Source organism: Canis lupus, chromosome 9 (genome assembly GCF_048164855.1).
Source record: "Canis lupus baileyi chromosome 9, mCanLup2.hap1, whole genome shotgun sequence".
NCBI classification, from domain to species: Eukaryota; Metazoa; Chordata; class Mammalia; order Carnivora; family Canidae; genus Canis; species Canis lupus.
The window spans coordinates 50,060,481-50,080,839 of record NC_132846.1 but is presented as its reverse complement, the minus strand read 5'-3'; the positions used below and the strand labels follow the sequence as shown (position 1 = coordinate 50,080,839).

At 45.4% G+C, this 20,359-nt stretch overlaps 1 protein-coding gene across 6 annotated transcripts in view; it reads right to left on the bottom strand.

Annotated features, from left to right (window-relative positions):
* The window catches only part of FLVCR2 (FLVCR choline and putative heme transporter 2), a 56,436-nt gene that overhangs the window by 30,612 nt on the left and 5,465 nt on the right, over positions 1–20,359 (bottom strand). For 3 of the 6 annotated variants that reach the window (XR_012036947.1, XM_072839409.1, XM_072839408.1), the window contains exons 2-3: positions 20,214–20,344; positions 4,594–4,679 (exon numbers count right to left, since the gene is read on the bottom strand). The exons of 2 other annotated variants lie outside the window; for them this stretch is intronic. Coding sequence is in view for 3 of the 4 variants with exons in the window: in XM_072839409.1 (XP_072695510.1) it covers positions 4,594–4,679; positions 20,214–20,344 (217 nt within the window). In the remaining variant the exon portion in view is untranslated. Of the gene's footprint in view, positions 1–4,593; positions 4,680–5,577; positions 5,604–20,213; positions 20,345–20,359 lie in introns of all 6 variants that reach the window. One more of the 6 variants, XM_072839411.1, reaches the window with a different exon arrangement.

Sequence of the window (20,359 nt, the reverse complement as noted above, 5' to 3'; positions counted from 1 at the left end):
TTGGTCCTAATGGAACAGGGGCAGACCACTGGTCCCCATCTGAATCCTTTGCTAGGATTCTTATCATCTGTCCCTGGCCATTGGTAAGGTGGACACTGTTCTTTTTGGTAGGATGCAACAACCCCAGCAAACAGGTTCCCACTCACCCAACCTCCTCCTCTGCCCACTCCTGCCCCAGGCATACCTGCTAGTCAGACAAAGATGAGCCCACTCAGCGCCAGGGCTGGGCCATTCCTGGGCCATTGCCTCATTCTTTTCCCCTGGGCATAGTCACCAGGTCAGAGCCAGGCATGTCTCTGGGATTTCAGGGCTCCTAGAAGCTGGCTCCCTGGAGCCAATGGTAAAAAAAAAAATGTCCCCTAACTGGGTGGGCAGCTTTCTCTGCCACAGAGCCCCTAGGCTTGAAGTCTTACTTCAGACATAGTCTCCTTATGACCTAATGGAGGCTCACCTTGTTCCTCAAAGAATTCACATCTATGTTGTGTATATTTAAAAAGGAACTCCTCACTTTTCCTCCTTTCCACCTCAACAGTCCTAGAAGATATCATCACTCTAATACAGTGGTTAAGGGCTCAGGCTTTGGGTCAGAAAGATCTGAGTTCAAATCCCAGCTCTACCAATTATTATATGTCAGTTGAAAGTGGATTTACCACCTCGTGCCCATTCCCTAATCCACAAAAGGAATATAGTATTACTTAGTTATACTATCTCACTCTCAGGGTTGTTCTGGGGTCTAAATTAGCTCCTTTGAAAGGACGGTGCAGCAGAAAGCTTCACACCTAAGGAGTGCTGCAGGAACAGCTCTCCCCCGCACCCTCTCATAGTAATGGCGGACATGGGAGGCTACTGGGCTTTGGAGGCATGGTCTGTTTAGGGCAGTTGGACAAATCACCCTCCCCAGTTCCTTCCTTGCTGCTCTTTCTCAGTTCTCTCAGTCACCCCCGACCCTGCACTCTCACATCCACTCTGTCCCTGACCTCTCCAAGCCCTCCTTGGAGCCTACTTTGAATGGGCGTCTATGAGCTCTCCTCCATGGCCCTGCGCCAGGCACTCAGGTGCTGCTCGTTCCTCAGCGCTGTGCTGGCCATGAAACCCCTGCTTGGGAACCACCAAGGAGTCAGCCCTCTCAGAGGGAGGAAGGAAGTCCAAACCCCTCAGCCTGCTGTTCTTGGCTTTCTTCACCTACTTTCAAATACCTCTCCAGTCCCATCTCCGCCTACTTCCTGCTGTGTCCCTGATACTCCAGCCAGATTGGACTTGGGACGAGTCACGATTTCATTCTCTTCACGGTCTAGTTTCTACCTTTATGCAAGCAGCTTCCTTGTTTGGAAAGGACTCCCTCATTTAATCTTTCAGAGCTCATCTCAACAACAGTTCCTTTACTGGGTTTCCTCTGATTATCCTAGTGAGGAGAGATCTCCTTGCCCTAAACTCCTCTAATCCTTCCTTTGATGTTCTGAAATTTTTCTGACATTACTCTGGTGCCTGGTAAACAGAGCAGGGGCTCACTCAACAAATGGGTGTTGAATGAACGGGCTTCGGCTAACTGGCATGTCAGGAACATCACTCCACTACCAGAATAGCTGTGAACCTAGACCTGGGGAAAGATGTTGCTGGAAATAAATGCAAAGTTCTCACAGAACGTTTGCTATTTTAAACCAAACCAAACAAACAAATGATTAAGGGCCCTTTGCATATTAGAGCCACACGAAAGATACACTGGCGTTCAATCTAGGTTTTCACACACTTAAAGTCCATCAATCCATGTGAGCAATCTTAAAGTGCACAGCACGATGCCACCCCCACAAGGGTATTTTTATATGATGAGTGACGAGATACACATGTGAACCTACACATCTCTATGTACACTAGAAATGGTCTTACTATCTAAATATTAATCTGAGGCTAAGGTTCACAGAGTACCACAGTTAAAGTAGCACCACAGGAAAAGTTAAACTACACAGACAAATGTCAGAAAATGTTACCACACAAAGGGTCATTTAAGTCCATGCAGAATTTTGGGCACTAAAATGTGCTAAAAAATGCAGTATGCCTAATTTCCATCCCATAACTAAATATGCCCACATACTTCTGGGGCTGTATGGCTTGACCACGGGTGTCTTAGGCACAAATAGCATGGCCACTGTCAGGGAGGCCACCACTGAAGCTTTGTCTCCCAGGACCACATACACGTGGGGAATTATGTGCAACACTCAGAAGTGACTTCAATACTCATTGCCCATTCCCAATGTGGACTGGTGTGGTATTTAAACACCCTAAAAATGGTGCTATTGAAACACGTTTATACACTTCAATATGTCATTTAGACATCTCTTTACACCTACATCTGGGTAAAATGATGTAAACGGGTGCTCCAGCGTCCCAAATGTAAGGGACTAGCCACAGTAAAGGCACTTTGCAGGAAAGCCACCTCTGAACTTGTGGAGGAGGCTCAGAGGGGCATCCTGGCATTGAGTCTGTGGATGCTTCCAAAAGAAGCAAGGAGGATGGGGTGGATGTTAGGACACTGAAACACTGAAGCCAAACAACAGTTGAACTATTAAAGTGAGCTCCAGCCACCTAGGAATGCCAGGCAGCTCCCAGGAAATGCCATAGTAAGCAATAATGTGCACGCAACGCCCACTCATATGACTGTATTTTTGAAATTCCCAAATCCAAGCCCTTGGCTTCTTTTGAAAAGGCCAACTCAGGATTAAGAAGGTGGCAGACCCTCAGGAACAAAACAATCCCATTGATTTGGGAGGAAATCACTCACCAAAGGGGTTTATGGATTTAAAAGGCTAAGCTGAAGTCGAAGAATTCAGGGAGCAAGGTCACAGTGGTCACAGCTCATCAACTCAAGACTTCCTTAGGGCTCCCTCCCCATTCACAGGGTCTATCCTCAAATATATGATATGGCTTCTACTACCTGGACACTCTTGGACTTACTTCTTCAGTCCTAGGTGGGTGAGGGGGGAGATTAGGGAAATGCAGGAAGCAGCAGCTACAGAAATTAGGATAGTTTGCTTCTTAGGGAAAAAAACAGTAATAGAAGCTGATATGTGGAGCTCACCATGCCAGGCCACCATGGCACTACCAAACATAATCTTTTAATCCTTATCTTAAAACTGAGCATTCAGTGGGGGGAAAATGTGAGGAAATGACATTTGAGTAGCTTACCCAAGGTCCTATAGCAATAAGTGATAAGGCTTGATGTCAAGCTCAGGCTATCTGTGCTAGAGTCTGTATTCCTAACCATTAGGTTAAATGATCAGGTCTTGGGTATTAGCCAAACTGAAAGTAAGAGTCTGGTGCATAAAGAGTCCCTACTGTGTGCTAGGCAGTGTGCTAAATGATTTTTCACATTATTTCATATAATCCTTATGATAACCCCCTAAAGTTGCCATCATCATGTCTAACTTGGTTTTTATAGATGACAAAACATCTGTAATTTGCCCAAGGTCACTCAGCTTCTAATAGCAAGACTGGGATTCAAGCCCATGACTAGTTGACTCCAAATCCAATAAGTAGGGTAAATGTCACAGAAGTGACTGTCCTCAAACACCTGATAATTCCTCCAGTCTTATATGTTCCATTCTATAATTCAAGCACCTCCCTCTTGGTCTAACTGTTGGAGGTGAGAGGTATCTCCAGACATAGTCTATTTTGTTTACTACTTAGACACTATAGGATTTCTTATTCTTATATGATACTTAGTTTTGGATTTTTTTTCTAGACAGGGTGTTGTTGTTTTCCCAAATAGATCATTAGCACCTTGAGGACAGGGTTGTTGATTGATATTGCTTTGTTTGACCCTTCCCCACATGGCACTCAGAATAATGCCAAGGGAAGAGATGGTGCTTGGGAAATATCTTCTTTATTCTATTTTATTTATTTATTCATGAGACACACAGAGAGAGGCAAAGACATAGGCAGAGGGAGAAGCAGGCTCCCTGCAGGGAGCCCGATGTGGGACTCGATTCCAGGACCCTGGAATCACACCCTGAGCCAAAGGCAGACACTCAACCACTAAGCCACCCAGGTGTCCTGGGAAATACCTTCTAAATAAAGAGTAATTCTTAGAATTGTGCAGCTCAGACCTAACTCAAATATTTACAGCCTCCTCTACAGCAAACAGGTTGGGCACAGTAGCAATTAGCTGTATTCTGAGAGTTTACCACCACAAGAAAGCAGATGTGAGGTGGAATGACAGAGTAGATCTCAAATTTAGGACTCTGAAGATCAGGGGATCCCTGGGTGGCTCAGAGGTTTAGCCCCTGCCTTTGGCTCAGGGCGTGATCCTGGAGTCCTGGGATCGAGTCCCACGTCAGGCTCCTTGCATGGAGCTGCTTCTCCCTCTGCCTGTGTCTCTGCCTCTCTCTCACACATCTCTGTGTTCCTCATGAATAAATAAATAAAATCTTTAAAAAAAAAAAAAGGACTCTGAAGATCAGACATGGAGGCCATTGGAATATGGGACTTCCCACCCTCAAACCTACACTCGGTGTAGATTGAGCACTAAATGGTTGTACTGAAAAGAAAGGGAGGAGACAAAGAGCTCACATCACTAAGCTTATAAGCTATCTAATATACCTTGATCTTGACCTACAGCCTTGGTGCTGGGTTTCCTCCTCATCTTTGGGGGGTGCAATGTAGCTGAAGAGCAGAGGTACCCTAGGCTGTAAACAGAGAAGATGCTAAGTTTAGGGGAGGGGTTTGAGTGCTACAGGGAATTTTTTTAATGAAAAAAAAGGGGGGTGATGCTGACAAAGGGCTTTCTTTCTTTTTTTTTTTTTAACTGAGCCTCATATCTGTGCCTATTTTCAGTCATCGACTCAGGACACTCTTGGTACACACACTCCTTTTCCTCAGGGTTGGGGTTCCTCTTGACATTATCCTCCTGGTGACATCTACAAAGGGTCAGTCTAGGCTTATATGAGAGTAGACATAAAGCCTCCCCTGCCTTCCTCTCCACTAAAAGCCCAAGTCACTGCTGGCTTCACCATTCAAAGGTCCCTCCCTCTGCTGACAATGCTGATGGCCAAAGAATACAGGCTTCCATAACTCCCCCATGACTCAGTTGTGAAAGAAAGGAAACCAGGGGCAGCTTTTGAACCACCAGACCAGTCAAAATGGCAGAGCACAGACCTCACTTTCTCCTAGTTTTTCCCATTGGAAGTAGGCATGTGCACTGCTCTATTCAGCTGCTTTGGTGCTTCGCACCAACTCTATCCCAGATGCCCCCACACAGCAGCTGATGGATACACCTACTGTCCTGGGTACAGATGGTGGTAAAAGAGTCCAAAGCACTTGCTGTCATCCCTAAAGGTAGTTCACATACAATCAATGTCACTACCCATCCCAAATTTTCTTCTAAATCCAGCTGAACTTAGTGACAGCCTGCCCCTTCTGATTTCAGACCCAGGTGATTACTCACAGGGCAGGCCCTAGAAGAGTTACTACTTTCATGGGTTACCATGGAAAGACCCAGTTCCTCTTCCTTCAGGGTGTGCCTCCAGAAACAGGGTGGGCCCAAGCAGCTCTTTCCTACGAAGCCAACTTGACAAGTTAACTAACCTTGCCTTGTGATCCTCATGAGAAATCTAGAAAGAGAAAGAAATCTAAGCCTCACATGAGGAAAACAATTAGCCACCCATATCTAACACTGCCCCAAGAAAGCAGCACCATCAGGTCTGGCCTGGTGATTAGGGAGTTACTTAGGGACCTACTTACACAAAAACATCTCCCAATATCCTGCTGTAAAGATGCCTCCCCTCCTACTTGGCCTGGTATTTTCACCATTAGTCACTCCATTAGTTGCTGCCTTACAGTTTCATGTCTCCTCCCTTAAATGTGAACTCAGAGACCTTTTCTTTCCCATTCACCGCTTCATCCTTAGCACTCAGAGTGATGCGTAGAATAAAGCAGATGCTCAATAAACATTTGTGCAGCAAAAAAAGCAAAGGTTGTGCTGCACTCTCAAAATAAACCCATAGCTCCAAGAGCGGACCATATAGGGCAAGAGCACTGAGCCCTAGACACAGAGCGTGTGGCCACCAACCCAAGGCTGTACTACCTGAGACAGGCCAAGAGGATGAGAGCCTTCCTTCACTGGCTCTCATTTGTCTGCTATCAACTGGAGAGATATGGGGAGGCTGCTTGGAGGGAATACGATTCAGAACAAGGTGGATTCAAGAAGACAAAGACGGGACAGCCCAGGGGCCTGTGCGGGTTATTTGCAAGGGACAGAGATCTGGCCCAGGGTGAGGACACCCCAGGAAAGGCCATGGGTTTTTGTGGAGCAGCATGAGAATACAGAGCTAGCTATTCCAGGGACAGATAATGGGGTACCCTCTTCTCTGAGGAACTTTGGTGAGAAAAAAGGAAGTGTCTTCACAAGGATAGCCCAAGCCCCACCAGTCCCTGCTTGTCACTGCCACTAGCTAACTGGCAAGAACAAGACCACCAGGCCCTCAGAAGAAAGTTTCTCACTCTGGGCCCTATCTCCTGATGGTGAGGACGGAATCAGCTCTGGGCTGTGCCACCACTGATACTCACCTACATTGAAGAAAGGAATCATCCTAGACACATATAAACTGAAAAGGTGGTTTGTGCCAACCCTTGACAAAAGCCCCTTCTGGGAATCAAAAGGAATCAGAATTTCTGCAGGACTCCTGGAGCTGCAGAATGGATCAGTTCAAGAGGCTCAAATCAGCAGAAATACTCCAGAACCCAGAAGCTCTGGGACAGGTTCCCATGGCCAGAATGACCAGAGCTCATTTTGAAATGAAGAGCTGGCTCTAAAGGTAAAAATGTCAAGGTCTGCAAATGGAGACTGTGGTCCTCAAGCCAAGTGCAACATCACACTTCACAAAAGAGATAGGACATTATTTGTGCACAGTCTTATTCCTTGAGGGTCCCTGAGCAAGCCCAGAGTCTTTTTTTCTTAAAGGCACTTAAAAGACAATGTTTTCACAACATATAATCTGAGCAGCAAGACAAACCCGGGGAGGCCAACAGCAGGATGCCTGAAGTCCTGGTGAAATGACACAGCCCTCTGAGGGGCATGCGGTGTTCTCCATTCCCTGAGTTAAAGCAACTTGCTGAATTCAGAGCAGGGAAGTAAACATCGGGATTTCTGATGCTCCCATTCCCAGCCCTGCTGTCTTCCCACAGAACCCTACAGAGTGATGGGGAAAGGGTCTGAGACTCCAGATGACCCAGGGCCTGCTGGAATCTTTTGCGATGTATTTGTTATACAACTGAGGAACGTGTTTGCGTCATCATACAATGGCTAACATATTTACTCTGTACATCTTATCAAAGTCCTTTCTGGACAGTGAATCAGGAGGCAGTCCAAAGGGAGGGGACAATGTGGCCTTAAGTCCCTCTAAATAAACCTCCAGCCAATGATGTGGGCTCTGAGAACACAACGTCATCTCCCCCCCACAACAGCCTGAGAACCCAACAGTAGCAAGGAGGACTGTCTCACTCCACAAACAGAGCGAGGGTTGTTGAGATGCTTGCCCCAGGGCCACAGAGCAGGCCGGGGACTGAGATTGTCTCAGAACAGACAGATTGGTGACAGGGACAAAGACACTCCAGGGCCACTCAGGACACAGGGGTGGAGATGGGTTAGAGGAAGTCACTCCAGAAACCAGAGAGTCCGGATCTTTACCGGTCCCGCCCCCCTCAAGCAGCCCCCCTCAGGCAGCCCGGAAGAGACAGGCTTTAACCACCTGCTGCTCTTCCTGAACACCTGCTTCAAAGGCTTCAAGAACTGAGGATAGAGGTGGAGGGAATCTTCTCAGGGGGCCTATTTACACACAGAAGGTGAAAAGATTAGTAAGAGAGTTGAGTGGAGCCACATTCTTCCCTCACCCCAACCCCTATCTGAGGCCACAGCTGACATTATTAGGTAATAATCACAGAAAATGCCCTGGAATCTTCTTTCAGCAATGAGAAGATAATGCCCCACAGCTGAAGTGTAAAACCAGAGCCCCAAAAATCCATCACCCCACCCGAATATCCTCAGTGGCTGCTGTGTGCAAGGCGTGGCCTCTTCTGGCCCATGTATTCTGAGCAAGGCCTTTGTGGGGGCTGATCTCTCTGCAGGAGGGCGGTGACACTGGCCCCAGCTAGCTCACCAGCTGAGAGAGTGGATACAGCTGGGGCTGCTTCAGTCCCCTAGTATGGCACTAGGGAGGGGGGATCTGCCAGCAAAGATTTCAGAGACGGTAGCAGAGATGAAGGAAAGTGGGTGAGATCTAAAGATGTCACCAAGAGTGCTGCAGAGGCTGAGTATGGTAAGGAGGGAGAAGGTAGGTGTGGCCTCGGGAGCCATTTATGTGCTGGCCTTATTTATTTCAAGAGCTTCCACACTCTCCCTCACTTAACTCTGGTAGCAACCCAGATAACAGAGCTGATGCCCAAAGAGGGCAGGTGTCCTGCTGGATGCCCCCAACACAGCAGCCAGCAGAGCGGAGTCTGGGTTCCATGGCTTTTACACTAGGAGTTCTCAAACTTCAGTAGGCATCAGAATCCCTGACAGGTAATCAAAAACACAGATTCCTGAGCTGCCCCCCCAGACCCACCCCCAGAGAGGTTAATTCCTTGGGTCTGTCCTAGAGCCCAGGAATCTGCATTTTTAACCAACACCCTAGGTGGTTCTGATGCTGGAGGTTTATGGCCCACGTTTAACAGCAGCTCTCCGCTGCCCTCAAGAAGCCAAGAGACGATCCTCAGCTGTTGTCTTCCCTAGGTGTCCTAGGCAGGGCTGGTGGGAGAGAGAGAGAGAGAGATCTGTATTCCTGCCTGGCTCCTCCAGAGAGAAGAAATGGTCCCCTGGGTGAGCACTGAGTGGTTCCACAAACATGTCCAGCACTGAACCAGAAGCCCAGGGCAAAGGTCTGAGGAGACACAGATTGCTTAAGGGGCAGCCACCACCCCAAACAAACGCCCATTGGAATGGGCCCTGCTTTAATATGATGACTCACGGCTGCTTACTTCCTCCAAATAGATGGACACCACGAATAGCCTTGTGTACAGAGAGCTGCCTCCAGAGCCATCAGAGGAGACCCAGGGATGCCAACACAGACATTTGGGGCAGAAAGCAGGAATTCCCAGGAGAGGAAAAGGGGAAAAAAGAAAAAGAAAAAAACAACTCCTACCTTTGCTCCACCTTCATTCCAGCACCCCACCACACCCACCACACCCCTCAAGCCAGCAGAACTGTCTAATCAGAAGCAGTCTCCTGAAAATGAAAGGGACTTGTGTTCACCCCCTCTCCAGAGAAGGAATCAGACAGGAGCCAAAGCAAACACTGCTCCATTATGAGGTTCTAAGACACACCAATTCCAAGAAGACCGTAAGCAAGTAAAGCCCAGCGCTGCCTCCCATCTCCTCTAAGCTGAAGTGTAAAACCACTGCCCTCAGGCCGAGCAAGGCCTCATTCTGAACTGTGTGGGGCTGAGAAGCTGAGCTAATGTTTTTGCACAGCTTAAAAAAGGAAAGATGCCTGGAATAAGGGCAGAAAGCAGAAGAATCCAGGTGGACAGCCAGAGCCCACAGGAAGGCCTCCCACCTCTGAATGGTTTAGTAAAGCAAAAGGCCCTTAGTCCCTCAGAACTATGAGAAGAGAGCCACTCCATTGGGTTAAGTTCAGGAATGGGACCAGATAGGAGTCAGGAGACAGAGAATGAAGAAAGAGGAGGAAACACCAGCTGTCATATTATCTATAGGGTTCTTTATCATCCCTGATGGGGTTCCAACCCTTATCCTGCAATCCACGCAGGACTGTTTCATGTTGGGGGTTGGAGGGAGTTGAAGTCCAGGAGAGGACATCCTGTTAACAGCATTGCTGGGAAAAGATCAAGAGCCAGGCAGTGGCAAACGACTGTGTCCAGCTAAGAGGCCTGGACATCCCACTTTCTCCAGTAGAACCTTAGGTTTGTGAGACTGAGGACTGAGGTGTGGGGGTAGTGGTTTCCCGGTATCTGTGTGACCCCAGAGGCTCCAAAGCCTTTATCACATTTGGTGTGATGTCATCACCATATGCTGGGAAAATACCCCCACCTCCCGGCACCTATATCCAGCTTTTAGTTTGAGTAGCTCTCTAGTGGGACAAGTCCCCATTACGATACTGCCTGGAGACTTCCCGGAATGGCCCACCGTCCCGAGTCACCCAACTCCTGGTCACTGCACTCATGAAGAATCAGCTCATCAAAATCACCTCCTCGGGGAAGCTGTCCAGCTTGCTGCCCATTGCGCTCACTCTGGGGTAATGTCCTCCCACATGCTGTGACCTCTAATGCCCCAGGCACATACATCTGTGAGCCTGACACATGGTGGTACTATGAGCATTTAAGTGTTGGCCACTCCTTCTAGATCAAGAGCCCCTGCACACAGAAGCAATTACCTTTATTGATGGCAATACTGATAGCATCTGTTCTTCATTTAGCATTTTTTATGTCTGACCAATTCTTGGAGGAAGGGGCTCTCCCCTTGCCTCACTTAACCCCCCCCTTTACCATCTTCAATAGCCCATGTTATCTCCAGCTTACAAAGAAGAAATTAAAAGGCAGAAGACTTAAGGACTTGTCCGAAGGAACACAGCAGAGCTAAAGATGGTGTTCTCAACCCCCCGGGTCCGGCACGGTTCAAGGCACACAGTAAGGACTGCATAGCTCTTTCCATTGCAGGGATGAGAGTGAATCACATCAAAAGGACAAATCCAGGTATGACAGTCCCTTCCTCCAACGACCTGAGCTCTCAACTAAGTAGTCACCTTAATTCCCATGTATTAATTTGTCCTTCCATTGTAAGCACCTGTTACACCCAGAGCTCTGCTCTGAGGTATAGGAGAGGTGTATTAGTCAAATCTCCAGTCCTCTGACAAGTTTCCCATGTAGCCAAAAGACGAGGAGGAGAAAGAGGGGTAAAGGACAGAAGAAAAGATAAGGAAGGGGGGGGAAACACAAACCCTTCAGGCCAGTATCCCAGGGAACTCAGCTAGCACACAGAAGGCCCAGAATGCACTCCACCAGGCAGACTGATGAGTTGATGGCAAGGGGGTAAGCAGGTACCCAGCCAGAAGGAAACACCTCACAGGCAGTGGATCTCTCTCTCTCTCTTTTTGGTGGTAAACTATACATAGCATAAAACTTACCATTTTAACCATTTTTAGCTGTGTGGTCCAGTGCCATTGGGTCCATTCATATTGCTGTGCACCCATCTCCAGAACATTTCTCATCCTCCCAAACTGAAACTCTATACTCATCAACAACTAACTCCCCATCACCCCCCACCCGCCACCCCTTCTCTGGCAAGCACCATCCTACTTTCTGTCTCCATGAATTTGAGTATTCCTCGTACCTCTGATAGAATCAAAATAGATTTGCTCTTGGCCCCTGGTTCTGGGCACAGAGCTCTAACAGCCCTTGGAATCTCCTGAGTGATAGGAGTATCTTTTGTTACTCATAAGGAACCCCTTCTCCTCACACCTGAATTTATGCTATTGAGGTGACTCAGAGCAAGGCCTGATGGTCTTAGGATGATGGGCTAATCTCCAGAAAATTGTGATTAGACTTTGAGAACTTTCAGCTCCATCCTCCCCCTCACCTCTGAAGAGGGAACGGGAGCTAGAGATGACACTCCATAAAAACACACGAGCAAGGAAATTTGGTGAGCTTCCTGGACAGTAAACACATCACATCAGGGCTGGAGGGTGGCATGTCCAGAGACGCCCCCACGTCTCTTCTATTTGGCGGTTCCTGAATTGTATCCTTTATAATAAACGAGGAAAGTAAGTCACTTTCCCAGTAAGTAAAATGTTTACCTGTGTTCTGTGAGCCACTCTAGCAAATTATAGAACCTGAGTAGGGGTTGTAGGCACCCTCAATTTATAACTAGTCTGTGAGAAGTTTGGCTAGCCCCCAAGACTTGCAAATAGCATCTGAAGTGGAGGCAGTCTTGTGGAACTGAGCCCTTAACTTGTGGGGTTGGTCTGCATTAACGCCAAGTAGTCAGAGTCAGAATTAAATTGAATCGTAGGATACTCAGTTGGTGTTACAGAATCAGAGAATCGGTTGGTGTCCGAAAAAAAAGACACATCAAGACCTCATATAAGTGGAATCATATAGGATCTCTTTTCGCGGACTATCTTATTTCCCTTAGCATAATATCTTCAAGGTTCATCCATGTATAGCATGGGTCAGAATTTCCTTTCATTTTAAGGCTGAATAGTATTTCATTTTATGTGTACATCACATTTTGTTTATCCGTTCACCTGTAGATGGATACTTGGATTGCTTTCTCCTTTGTGGCTATTGTGAATAATTGCTATAAACACGGGTATGCAAATATCTGTTTTAACTTCCTGCTTTCAATTCTTCTGGGTAAATAGCCAGAAGTAGAATTGCTGGATCATATGGTAATTCTATTTTTAATTTGTTGAGGAACTGCCATACTGTCTTCCATATGACTGCACCATTTTATATTTCATCAGCAACGCACAAGGGTTCTAATTTCTCCACATCCTTGCCTACACTTGTTTCTTTCTTTTCTCTTTTTCCATAGCCATCCTAATGAGCATGAAGTGGAATCTCACTGTGGTTTTAATTTGCATTTCCCTGATGATGAGCATCTTTTCATGTGCTTATTGACTGTATATATTTTTCAAAGAAATACCTGTTCAAGTCCTTTGTTCATTTGTAAATTAGGGTCTTTTTCTTGTTCAGCTGTAGGGATTCTTTATATATTCTAATATCAACTCCTTGTCAGATATATAATTTGAAAATGTTTTCTCCCATTCCATGAATTGCCTTTTCACTTTATTGATAATGTCCTCTGAGGCACAGAAATGTTTCATTTTGATGTAGTCCAATGAATCTATTTTTTTCTTTTGTTGCCCATGCTTTTAGCACCACAACTGAAAAATCATTGCCATCATTACCAAATCTGGAATCATTAAGCATTTTCCCTATGTTTTCTTCTTACAGTCTTACAGCTTTCCCAACACCGTTGGTTGAAAAGGCTAGCGATAATCATGGGTCAATGTAGGTTCATCAATTTTAACAAAGCTACCACTATGGTTTATAGTTTTCTCAACACCATTTGTTGAAAAGACTGGTGTGATCATGATGTGTTAATGTAAGTTCAACTGTAACAAATCCACCACTCTGGTGTCTGGTGGGGGTGCTGACGATGGAGGAGGCTGTGTATGCTGAGGAGTGGGGGTAAGAAGGGTAGGAAGAAATTGTACCTTCAACTTAATTTTGCTGCAAACCTAAAACTGCTCTAAAAGAACTTTTTTTTTTTTTTTTTTTTAAAGGAAAATGTTTCCATTGTCCTTGACATCCCTGTTGAAATCATTTGACCACATATGTGAAGGTTTACTTCTGGGTTCTCTATTCCATTGGTCTATATGTTTGTCTTTATGCCAACACCATACTGTCAGGATTACTACAGTTTTGTTATTAGTTTTAAAGTCAAGAAGTGTGGGACACCTGGGTGCCTCAGCTGTTGAGCATCTGCCTTTGGCTCAGGTCCTGATACCGGAGTCCTGGGATCGAGTCCCACATCGGGCTCCCTGAAGGGAGCCTGCTTCTCCCTCTACCTAGGTCTCTGCCAAGCTCTCTCTCTCTCTCTCTGTCTCTCTGTCTCTCTGTCTCTCATGAATAAATAAATAAAATCTTTTTTAAAAATTCTACATGAATTTTTCTATTTTCCATTTTTCTATTTCTGCAAATAGTATCACTGGAATTTTGATGGAGATAGCATTGAATCTGTAGATTATTTTTGGTAGTATTTCCATCTTAACAATATTAAGTCTTCCAATCCACCAACACAAGATGTCTTTTCAGGTATTTATGACTTCTTCAATTTCTTTCAGCAATATTTTGTAGTTTTCAATGTATAAGTCTTTCACATTTTTGGTTAAACTTATTCCTGGGTATTTTGTTATTGATGCTTCTGTAAATGGAATTGTTTTTCCTAATTTCCTTTTTGGATTGTTCATAGTTAGTGTACAAAAATACAATGAGGGGATGCCTAGGTGGCTCCGCGCTTAGGCGTTTGCCTTAGGCACAGGGCATGATCCTGGAGTTCTGGATGAGTCCTGCATCTAGCTCCCTGCATGGAGCCTACTTCTCCCTCTCCCTGTCTCTCTCTCTCTCTCTCCACCTCTACCCCTTCTTCCCCCCCTCATGAATAAATGGGTTAAATGTTAAAAAAAAATACAATGAGGTTAAAGTGTTGCAAATTTGGTTCACAGAAAGTAACTGGCCATTGGGAGCACAGCATGGGGGAAATAGTAGGGGGTAGGACAAATAAGTAAAAAGGCCATGAAATTCCTACCATTTTGAATGGGGCTTTTTCTTGATTGGGTGTTTGCCTGGTTGCTATCTTTGACTAATCTCTAGAACTCCTTTAAAGACATTATTTTAGCTGGTTTCTAATTTACTTAGCATTTCTGTGGGGCGTGAGGGTCTAAAGCTTCCCAACCCACCATCTTGCTAATGTCATTCTTGGAGGCCTAAGGCTTATTCCCCAAGAGGCGAGTGTATCTTCAAGGAGAGAATTAAGGAACCAGATTGGTCAAAGCAAAGAGACAAGGCTGGAAGGGAACAAGAGACAGACTGCATAGAAAGAAATGGCAAGGAGTAGGGGTCTTAGCATGCTAACCTGAAGACTTAGATTTGATTCCACAGAGTTGCCAGGCACCTGCAATAATGCTGCCAATGCTACAAAGACAAGAAAGAAGTCAAGCCAGGCCACCCTAAGCCTCCTCCAGTGCCCTGAGCTGAAGGTCAAAAAACCAAAAGAAGTAGGATCATCAGCATGGTTCCACCTCACATTCCACCAGGGTCTGCCCCCCCCCTCCATCCCCCACCCCCGGGTTGGAGTATATTTTTTTAAGATCTTAAATGAATCCGAATTATGAGCCCCAACCTCAGACCGGCCTCTTTCCTCAATCTGACGGGTGAGTGGCTGAGCTCCCAACTGCTTCCACTTGCACACTGGACCAGTATACAGCAAACACATAATAAATCTGCCCTGACAAGAGTGTGGCTCCAAGCAAGAGGCTCTGCTTGGAGGTTCCCACAGCCTGGTGTTCTTCTCTCCTAATGATCCCAAAAACTGATCGCTGGTCTCACCTGGGAAGCCAGGTTTAAAGATAGGAACCTGGGCCCCACCCCTGGAGAGTCCAGTTAAGGTAGTCCAAGTGGGCGTCCAGGCATCTGTGTTTTTACCCAGCCCTTTGGGTGAGGCAAATCATCACCATTTTTGCCTTGGAGCACTGGTCTGATTTCCTCCTCAGAGAGACCAGCCTCCTAGCTCATTTCTGCTGGCCTGCGCCTTTGGCGAGGGCTTTCCAATTGCCGCAGGAGAGCTGGAATTCACTTCTACTTTCCCTTCCCCAGAAGCCTCAAACTGAAGTTTTATCTGATCCACAGTTTCAAAAAATAGACTATCAGTAAAGACACATACACACGAATTAGTTATCAGCACTTAAAAAACATACTTCATAAGCCAGACACAGAAAGACAAATATTGCATGATTCCACTTATATGAAGTGCTTAGCACCAGCAAATTCATAGAAACTGAGAGGTAACTACGGGCTGGAGGGAGGGGGATAGGAAGAGTTATATTATTAGTAACTGATAGGAGGGAGGGAGGATAGGAGGAGTTATTATTTGATGTACACAGTTGTTGAGGGTGATGAAAAAGTTTCGGGTATAGATAGCTTACATAACATTGTAAATGTAGTTAATGCCATTGAATTGTACACTACGGATGGCTGAAATGATAAATATTATGTCTCTTTTACCAGAATAATAATAATAATAATAATAAAAACAACAACAACCAGACTTCACCTAAAAATCTGGATCTCTGGTTTCTCTTTAAAGAAAAAATGAGGAGATCTGGCAATACCAGGTCATGCTTTGTATGCTAACAGTTGGCAGGAGCTGATGCATCTGCTGTCTTTAGATGGGAAATGGACTCTCACTTTACCATGACCCCATCACACCCTGATGTCATTTTGACTGTCACATTTATAAAACCTGGCTGGCTCCCAGGATCATTTGAAGGTATGGTCACAGCCTCACACCACTGCATGTAAGTCACCACTAGCCTCCTTCTGCCCTCCCAGTACTGGCCTATTCCTGTCTTCTAGTGCATAAGGGGAGGCCAGGAAGTGGTCAGCCACGTGGGCAGGCACCCCGTGTGCTTTTAGTAACAAGAATGATCACTAGAAGAGAACAAGACTTTGCCTTTGCCTCCCCCCACTTCAGTCATACCTTGAAAGGCCTCTGACATTAGAAAATTCCAAATGATAAGCTTTAACACATGACCATGGCAAATGACCATGATTTCGGAACAAGAGTAGGCTGACCACCCACCTAATGACCCTGACCTCTGAGTCAATCTCAGATACCCAGCCTCTCTGGTACTACCACACGACCAGTCAGTCCAGCAGATGCCACCTCCTCAAGGCTGGACTCAGTTTCCTAGTGCTCATCTTGATCTGCTAGAAATATGATGTGGTTCTGGACATGCTCCTCCAAATGATGGCAGCTGGAATATTCTAAGCTGAGGGAGTCTCAGAAAACAGTAGAGCCAGCAGAGCAGGAGAGTCGTTCTGACTTCCTCCTCCTCCTCCTCCTTCTCCTCCTCCTCCTCCTCTTCCTCCTCCTCCTCCTCATACTCTCCTACCACTTCCTCCCCCTCCTCCTCCTGCTCCTCCCCCTACTTCCCTAAATCAGGCGCCTTAAATCCCTCCTATAAGAGGGGCCCCTCCCATACCCGGAGCAAAGCAGCACCCTTACCTCTGAAGACAAAAGGGTACCAGGTACAATCAAAACAAACAGGCCTCATTCAGTTTTCCAGTTCACTACACTAACTTCAAAGTCCTAACCTGCCATATTCCTCCACGATGCTGCATTTTCAAATCTAGCATAAAAGTACCTAGGGCTAACTGTTTCTTTATTTTCTTTGGAAGGCTCCCATATCATGTAATACTTACATTAAATAAATATGGATGACTTTCTCCTGATAATCTGTCTTCATCTGTTTAATTTTTAGACCCGACCAGGGCCCCTAAGAGGGTCAAGGAAAGCTCCCCCATCTTGCCCCCTAAATAGCTATGATAAAGTTCACTTTGTAAATTAGGCACAGTAAGAGATGAGCAATAACTAGTAATAAAATATAACAACTGGTAACAACATCCTGCAATAAAAGTTAGTTACGTGAATGTCACCGCTCTCTCTCAAAATATCTTATTGTACTGTGCTCACCCTTCTTACAACGATATGCGATGATAACATGCCGATGTGATGATATGAAGTGACAGGAATGACGTGGCATTAAGATATAGTATTAGGCCATGGATGATGTCCCTATAGGTCAGAAGAAGGATCATCTGTTTCCAGGTGGATCACAGGTGACTAAAACCATGGAAAGTGAAACCGGGATAAGGGGAGACTACTGGATTTTCTTAACTCGAAAAGCCAACAGTCTCCTACTACTCTTTCTGGTTGGCACCATGCCATCAGTTGTCCAAGGGTCCTTGAGAAAATCCCTTCCCATCTCGGTGCTCCAGGCTCCTCACGGGGGCTGAAGCTGACTTGGTCTCTCCCAACTCCCACATCTCTCCCTTCCAGGGCCACCAAGCTATCACCAGACTCTAGGACAGACAGGGCTTTCTTCCAATCCTTCCACTATAGCATCATCTATATCACTCAAAACACCACATGAATCATTTCCCTGACAGCAGTGGAACAACTGTTGCTACATGCCAGGCTGTCTCCACCTGTGCAAATGGCCAGAGCCAAAGGGACGAGGCTGTGCTACCATTCAAAGACTCCTTCCCACTCTCACCCCAGTTGAGGACCCACTGGTATCTTCTACCCAAAGACTGGAGCCCATCTTCCTGTGCCTCTTGCTAGGCTCAAAGAGGGAGAATCTGCCCTCAGCAGTTTATAACCCAGTGAGTGGGGAGGCAATGCTAATGCCAGGTGCTTAAAAACAGAAGGCAGAGGCAGAGGCTCTCAGATTCTGGAGAAAACTGGTGGACACTTCATCGCCACCAACAACCAGACACAAGGGACAAAATTCCAACCTCATAATCCTGCCCTCCCCCTTTATAAAAAATGCTTTAAAGTGGGTGCCTGGGTGGCTCAGTTGGTTAAGTGTGTGACTCTTGATCTCAGCTCAAGTCTTGACCTCAGGATCACGAGTTCAAGCCTTGTTCTGAGCTCCATGCTGGGTGTGGAGCCTACTTTAAAAGAACAATTAATTACTTAAGGAAATAAATAATTTAAAAATTTAAATATTAATTTAAAAAATTAAAAATACATGCTTTATCCACATGATAACTCGGTATTGGCCTATTGACATGGGCTTCTGGAGGTGGAGTTGCATTCAAATCTCTCTTCTATGATTTCGTAGCTGTATGACCCTGGGTAAGTTTGCTCCATTTATCTGGGTCTCATTTCCTTACCCATAACAATGGGGACAATTCCACCTGCCTCATAGAGTTGAAAAATTAAATAATAGATGAGAAAATGCATTGCACATGATAGGTGTTTGATAGATATTAGCTTCCTTCCTCTTCAATTTTCCCTAAGCAATTAGGCAAAGAAGATATTAAAAATCTCATGGAGTACTGAAAATAAATCCTTTATATGTCGATCTAGGCTTTTGTTTGTTTATCAGAATGTTAGTGCCTCATAAAATTTTAAAATCTAGTACAGGAACTCTGAGAAGGCAGAGATTATCTTTGTAGCCCTAGCATAGTGCCTGGCAAAAGGGGAGGCACTAGGTGAATGCTTCTTGAATGAATGAATGAATGAATGAATGAATGACGAATTTAATGCAAGCAAGGCTGGTGCATGTGTGGAGTACCCAAGAGGCACTAGAAAAGAGAGGTCAGAATTACCAGGTACAGAGTTTTGCTGATCCATGTGGGGTTTGTAGGCCAAGAAGAATTATTCTGTGGAATAGCATTTGAAGTCTCTTTAGACAACTCTGTGGAGGCTTTTTTTTCTAAGCAGCAAAGCTCAAGGTACCCTAATACTATTTCTCCTCATTCAGCCATGCTTTATTCAGGAAGAAAGGCTAAATAAAACACATGCCAAGAACCAAACATAAGATAGTCATCTCTCAACGTGAGGAAGCAGAAACAATTCAGTTTTTCATCTTTTTTTTTTTTTTTAGGGCTAAACCTAAAAGATCAAATTGAATAGATGGCTCCGTGATACAAATATATGCTGTCAGAGTGTTTTTAAATGTAAAATTCTTAGCATTTCCTGATCTTGGTGGGGACTGGGGAGAGGGAATTAATAAATAGTCTTATTAAATTTTAAAGATTTATCTGGCGTTAAGTTCCCTCACAGGTATGTGAGGAGGGGTCTGAAAAGCTATTAGTTTATGCATTATGGTTTACAAAAAAATTTTGGATTTGGCCACCTGAGGGCTTCTCCGAGTTAGCAATCCTGCTCTCCTCAAACAATGGGTTTGAGATTGCAGTGACCTAGTCTGTTCTGCTCCTAATAGGGAGATTTAACCATTGGGAAGTTTGAAAAGACCTACCTTTCACCTCGCAGTCTTACCCTCCTATAAGGGAAATATCTTATAAGAACAAAGGGTTACTGGTCATTTGTAAAATAAAATAAAATACATTAAATTAAAATAACAGCAACATTTGCAAGTGCTTCGGGGAAGAAATGAGACCTGGAGGCAGTGGTCTAGATAGAGAAGGACCCCATAAATACCTGCTTCAAATATTTGGAGAAGGTAGAGTCATAACATGCCCAACGTTTTGGGTCATAACCTCATTGAGATGCAAAGAATTTGAGATCATCCTTCCAAAAAGAAGGAAAGAAACGTGATTGAAATATGAACTTCTAAAAAAAAAAGAAAGAAAAGAAAAGAAATTTGAACTTCCTGTGCCTTTCCAAAAAACTTTTCTAGGCCTGGGAAATTCAGAGCAAGATTTCTACTCCATCCTGCTATCTAACCCCCAGGGAAGCAGCGTGGCCCAAAGTACTATCCCCTCTGTCCTGGCTTCAGCTGTGTATTAAAGAAGGTAAACACGGAGCCAAACACCACCGGGCCAGCACTCTGTGATTCTATGTATAGTACAGGAGATGCTGCACTCTAGGAAAGCTGGTGGTCAGGTTAAACATCTGTCAAATTCTGACGATACCAGAATAATCTGGTCCCCAGGGGCTGCTCCCTGAGAAAGAACAGCTTTCCGGAAACCACAGGTCTAAGCACGTGGACTGACAGGGCCAGGAAGGAGATCATGAGCCCGTTGACATTCCAGAAGCATGCTTTCTGCAGGGGGAGGAG